The sequence below is a fragment of the Rhineura floridana genome, chromosome 3 (genome assembly GCF_030035675.1).
Source record: "Rhineura floridana isolate rRhiFlo1 chromosome 3, rRhiFlo1.hap2, whole genome shotgun sequence".
Taxonomy (NCBI): Eukaryota; Metazoa; Chordata; class Lepidosauria; order Squamata; family Rhineuridae; genus Rhineura; species Rhineura floridana.
Window position 1 is genome coordinate 51921576 of NC_084482.1, and position 6568 is coordinate 51928143.

A 6568-nucleotide genomic window follows, 5' to 3' on the forward strand; every position below is an offset into this window, starting at 1 on the left:
TGTCAGTGGCTCATTAATTGAGCCTATTTTTTTCAGTTTCTGTACCAAGACTGCCCTGGGACTGCCCCTTCACCAGGGCTGTCCTTTCCATCTACCAGTACAAAAGCCATTCTGGACACTGGACAGCAGAGGCTGTTTCTAGCTCATGTGTAACTGGAAACCACAGGGGCATAGATGAAGTGGAGGGAAGGCGACATTGGAGTTTGGGGAGCCATCCATACAGCTCAGCAGTTGTTCAGAACTGCAGGAAGCCTAAAACTAGGAGTCTTTGCTGAGTACATTGGTCCCCTTCTTTGTGGTTTCAAAATTAATTTGGTAACCATGACAGTCAGATGTGAGCAGTGGGAAGTAAAAAGTGGGGTGGGGAATGGTGTGACACTGTTTGAGGCCATTGTGTGAACTCCTTAGTTTTTGGTAGTAGAGGGATTCCCCTTTGCTAAAATATGCAATAACTAAGAGCTGTCTGCTTTTCTTTGCAACAGAAATACACCAGGAACCTGGTCTGCTTCTCCCCAATAGTAAGGAAAGAGAGGAAGGTCTTGAAGATAAATTTGAAGAAGTTGGAAAGAATATACCTAATGATAAACTGGATCATCCTCTGCATGGGCTTGACAACCACCCCCTAGATTCTAATGGGCAGGAAAGAGAGCAGGCCACAGGGTCAGAAGAACTGAAGCACATAAACAGCAAATTAATTGAAACTCCACCTAAAAACCCCACTGCTCATCTAAGTGATGGTGAGAAAATATCACAGCACCAAGCTGGGAAAAACCAAGCCAGGAAGTTGATGGAGCCAGTCAGAAGTGATTCACAGATAGCCAGGGCTGATGGATATCACCAGGAAAAGCAACCAAAGGTTGAGGGGTTTAAAGAAGGCCAAGACACTCAAGTGGCACAAAATGCCCAGGCAAAGATCAAGAATGCCCAGAAAACTGATGAAGTTGCGGAAAGAGCTGTAGGCCAAAGAGAGGTGCCTGACGCAGCCAAAGTTCATGCAGCTGTTGGGAAGATTCCTCAAAGAGTCTCTGAGAGAGAGCCACTTGCCAAAGGGGCGAATATAGAAGAACCCCATTATCAAGAACAGCAAGCAGATTCTGCCCATAAGCCAAAGGTTTCTGTAAACATGCAAGAGAACCTGGAGGTCCCAGGAGTTGTGAAGGTTGAGAAAGTTATAGAGGAACAGACCTTACCTTTCGGCCAGATGGGTAAACTACAGGGCCAGGGGGGCAGTACTAGAGAGAGAATGGCAGCTGGAGCCCACAGCCCACAGCTGAATCATGCCAAGGAGGTAGGGCTGGATTTGGAGAAAAAGCTAAAAGAACCAGAGAAGTTGGAGGAGTCTGAGCGCGATCCTGTCATAAAGCCAGAGCAGGCTAGGCCTGCCCCCAGGGAACATGAAAACGCTAAACCTAACAGAGACCTCAAGGTGAAAGCTGACCTAGACCTGCGCCGTAGGAGAAGAGACCTCGAGGAAGAAGAGGGGGAGACAGGGGGTGTGATAATTAGACTTAACCCCCTCCCAGATGTGAAAGTCAATGACCTCCGTAGCGCGCTGGAGACTCGGTTAAATCAGGTGGCAGAAGGTGCCCAGCAAATACTTCATAGTCGACAGATTAAACAGATGCCAGTAACAGAGGAGGAGGTGTGAGAGACCAAGCCTTTGTACTATTGAGACCAAATGTAGGGGGCTGAGCTAACTGCAGTTGGGGACGTAACTGTTGGCAGTCTTAAATCAGCAAGGTGTATGTGGACTGGACACTGATGACTGGACACATTTTGGCCTGCATATGCTTGAGGGAAGGAAAAATTCCATTGCTGCCAGCCAGTTTCATACTTCAATGCTGTAACACCCTCCCTCTCTTCATTGTGCCGGTGGCTGACCTGCAGAGGACTTTGGAGAATGCTTTGTGTTTGCCACATTTCCAAAGAAGCATTTGCATTTTATTCTTGCTCAGTTGCCTTTAACTGTTTGCTTTAGTTTCCATGTTTGGAATTAGAGCTTGCTTTCATGCTTTATCATTTGATCTTGTTGAAATCTGTCTCTCTGTGTGTACTTTGCATCCCTTAAATCAGGAATGGGGAGCCTGTGACCTCCAGCTGTTGTTGGACTCCAGCTCCCATCGTAAGCAGTGAACAGGGATGATGGGAGTTGCAGTCCGGCACCATCTTGAGGGCCCCATGTTCCCAACCTGTCTTAAATTGAGATTCTTCTGTTCTACCCTTCAGGGAATGGGTCGATCTACCTTCGGAAATAAGTTTTGTAAGTGTCTTAAATGGGAAGATGTTCCATCAGTTAAAATGGGTCCAGGGAAACAGAGCAAGTTAGTGTTGGATTTATTCTTCAACAAGCTCATCAGCTGCTGTTCTGATGCTGTCAGGGGTCCACATTAGCAATAAAGGTTGGCCGTCCTTTATGGAACCATACTGTGCATGAAAACTCTGCAACTCGCTGCAAGAGGAAGCAATGTTTGAAAGCAAAAGGAAGGGATTTCAAGGAACTATTATCAAAGTGGGCCAGCCTGCATCTACCTCTCTCCTCCATTTGGTGAGTGCTGCAGTGTTTTTAAAGCTACCCCCACCCCTTCCAGTTCTTCAAGCAGTTGTGAAATGTAGTTCTGATCACTGACTCATAGCTCATACACTAGAGTTGTCTTGTTTCAGGCCTCCTGGTAGGGATTGTTGCATTGGCTGTTAACAAATTATATGGCAAAACTGAGGTTTTGACTCTTGGATGCACCTAACAGCTGATGGCATTGGCCCATCTAAGATTCTCTAGGCTGCAGAAATAATAGATTTTGGCACTATAGGAGCATTTTGCTATGAACAAGCAAAATCCTTGAGTCTGTAAATTGGCCTCTTTTAACAGTCTATTTTTCTAGAACAAGTATGGGTTCAGGGTACAGAAATACTAGTGACGGCATTGCTATTAAGAAGTAGCCTGTCCTGACAAATGGGATGGAGTTGGATCCTGCCTTTACCATATCTTGCCTGTGAAATGTTTGATGTGTTTCCATTAAAGGAGACAGAGAAATGTGGCTGGTTCCACTTGCCTACTTTCAGAAGCATTTTGCCTTGTCATAAGTATGATTGTCATTGTAGCCTTAATCTTCAGAAGACTCACTAGCTTAGTTTGGACATATCACTAAACCATAGTTTAGTGTTACGAGAACAAGCCTAAGCAAGCCTTGAATGCGTACACTTCCCTCCCACAGTGTGACTTTTTTCTTTTTTTAAGTTTAAACAAAGGTTGCTATGTTATCTGAACAAATTGTGGTTAATCGTAACTGTGGTTTGTTGAAACAACCAATTTCAAATAAGCCACAAACTATAGTTAAGATTAACCAGAGTAGGATTCAGATTAAACATTAAAGCAGGGGTAGCCAATGTGGTGCCCTTTAGATGTTTTGGACTCCCAACTCCCATCAGCCCCACTCAGCATGGCCAATGGTCAGGGATGCTGAAAGTTGTACATCTGGAGGGCACCAGGTTGGCTACCGTGCATTAAACTGTAGTTAATCTAGAAGAGGATGATTCTGATCTCATCCTTACCAGAGGTAGGGGAGCTTGTAATCGCAAGGCTCACTGCAGCTTTTTCTCATACCCATGGTTTTAGCATTACATGCAAACTACCTCTGAGTAGTGCTGCTCAAATCACAATTAAGCCACAGTTGGGATAGCATCACTTCAGTTTTGTGTTTAAATAAAAGGGATTATATATTTGTATGATCTCTTTATGTAGTATGTTGCTTTAATGTTAAAGGGCTATGCAGGTGTCCAGTGAATGTCCCATCAGCCTTTTTCTGACTAAAGGTGATGTAACTGCTCTGTAACTAAAGGACCAAAGATACTTCCACCAATGCTGCCTAGAGCAACTGGATTTTAACCAAGCCATCTCCAAGCAACTATGGAAAAGGAGATACAGGGAAGGAGGCAGTGCATTTAAGCTGGAATTCATTCCTTGCTGCCAGAGCACAAGGTCCAATTTGCAAACAGGATTATGGCCAGGCTGCACAGGCAAATAAAATAAATGCAAGCATTTTTAACTGGAGCCTTTTGTTGTTCTTGATGGAAATAATGTACAACACAGAATATGATAACTAAGCTGCAATTAATATACACCTGTAAGAGGCTGTCCCTTGTTCCCATTGATCCTGGCTTGGTTTCTGTTTTTCTACATTCTCTTTCAATCTCACATGCTATTTGTGGAGCCAGCAAATGAGAGTGTCGAGCATAAATCTGGGGGATCAGAGTTCAGTTATCTGTTCAGCTATGATCTTACTAAGCAACCAGGGAGCAACAACTTGTTCCTAGCCAGAACCACTGCTAACACTTTACATATAGTATTAGTAAATTGTTTTGTGAGGCACACTGGTAAAATATATTTAGAGGCCTTCAACAGAATGACACTTCCAATATTTTTACTTATATCCATCTATATAAAAAGGTCAAAGATCCAGTGTTCTCTGAGACAGGGCTTACTCCAATGAGCTATGTAATTGATACTTCACTCCAGACTTGAGCAATCACTGACAGTTCCCCTAAGAATCCTGAGAACTCTTTGGCCTTTTATGCTTACAATGATGAAGCAGTCACTGGGCTTCTCAGGTCAGCAGGAGCCACAACACTGCACCAGTTCTCTCCACTACTACTGGGCAGATTTCCAAGCTGTTCTGTAACCTTGGCTTATAAAGCTTTTCTTCTTAGGCAGTTTTACTGATTAGATTTCCCCCCTCAAAGCTTCAATTAGGAGATTCATGTTCAGAAGGGAAATCAGATATTCAGAGTTAGATATCTTAACACACCAGGGTTCAGGGTATTATTTTTTTAATGTGCCACGACTGAATTAATGCTTTTACACAATTTAACCAGGATGATTATGGAGTCCTGACACCCTGGGCCTTCCTTTTTTTCTGCCCCCAATCTTCAAGAACTGGAATTAACCAGTACCCCATTATCTAGAGCAAAGCTGTAGTTGTAGTGCCCTACTTTGCATTTTGTTCCTGTAAGAATGAGTAAATCCTCAGGGCAACATTGATGCTAACAGCTAATTTAATATTCCACAGATACTTACACTGAGGAGGAGAAAGGAAGGAAGCTCTGCTTATTTAGTAATTCCATACTCTGCCAATCAGGAACCTTTGGCACAGTGCAACTTTATTATGCCTTCTTGCTTGCAGCACTTCCATAATCAGACTGAATACAACAAGAATCCTCCCTTAGTGCAAAAGGCTGATTAAACACTTTTTCTGCACCTTCTAGTCCTTGATGTAGTATTTTGGTCTCTGCCCAACCCCTCTGTAAATTGTGTGTCAGACATGTTTACACCATATTTGAATCAAAAACCCCACACTCTGAGTCTTAGAAAAATTGGTGCAGAACAAAGTTTGTTTACTTGCATAATTTGAACAGCCATAGCTTTGTGTGTATTGTGAGCTTTTTAAAATCTCCTTGATACAATATGATGGATGAATCAAGCACTTTATACTTCTGCACCAAAAACAACGGTAATTCCAGGTTTGCAGTCAGATGTGTCTTCTTCAGTACTTCACTTTACATTCCTTTTTGCCTGTAAATGATGATAAATTCTGATGAGTCACTACTATTAAGATTCATATCACTAAGGCCTATGTAAGGATCTGTTTATATATGTTGCACCATAAAGTGATTTCAGAGTAGTACACGAACCATTCCTCTTGTGATGGGTGACTTCATATACTAAACTCCAATTTAATGCAAAATAGAAAAATGGAAATGGACTGCTTTCAAGTCAATCCTGACTTATGGTGACCCTATGAATAGTTTTTTCATGGTAAGCAGTATTCAGAGGGGATTTACCTTTGCTTTCCTCCGAGGCTGAGAGGCAGTGACTGGCCCAAGGTCACCCAGTCAGCTTCATGGCTGTGGGGATTCGAACCCTGGTCTCCCAGGTCCTAGTCCAACACTCTAACCCAGCCTTTCCCAACCAGTGTGCCTCCAGATGTTGCTGGACCACAACTCCCATCAGCCTCAGCCAGCATTGCCAATGGTCAGGAAAGATGGGAATTGTGGTCCAACAACATCTGGAGGCACACTGGTTGGGAAAGGCTGCTCTAACCACTGCACCACACTGGCTCTCAATTTAATGCAGGATTCCTGTAATTACCATATAACAGTTACTGCAATTATACACATAAAAACAGCCTTTGCCAAGCTGTTGCTTTCCAGAGGTTTTGGACTACAACTCCCATCAGCTCCAACGTGACTATGTTGGCTGGGGCTAATGGGAGTGGCAGTGCAGAACATCTAAAGGGCAACTGCTTGGCAAAGGCTAATGCAAAGAGTTTGTTTAGATCACCAAACTGCTTTTCAGCAGATTCTTTGGTCAGAATTCCATTACAGGCAAAACATGGACACACCCATACAATGAATGTTTATGATATAGCACGCCAGTACAAAAAAAGGTGGCAACTATTTTTATATTACATGTATATTCATAGTTCTCTCTATTCTAGTTAGTGTACAGCTTAACAATAGCACTAAAAAAAGAAGCTGACCTTACTAAAAGTTTTTTTTTAAAGTAAGTTACTCA

At 43.0% G+C, this 6568-nt stretch overlaps 1 protein-coding gene across 2 annotated transcripts in view; it reads left to right on the forward strand.

The window, feature by feature from the left end:
* Positions 1-4048, forward strand: part of SLC38A10 (solute carrier family 38 member 10) — a 99787-nt gene extending 95739 nt beyond the window's left edge. For both annotated transcript variants that reach the window (XM_061615754.1, XM_061615755.1), the window contains exon 16: positions 483-4048. In XM_061615754.1, coding sequence (XP_061471738.1) covers positions 483-1648 — 1166 coding nt within the window. In that variant the 3' untranslated portion in view covers positions 1649-4048. The remainder of the gene's footprint in view (positions 1-482) is intronic.
* Positions 4049-6568: the final 2520 nt, after the last annotated feature.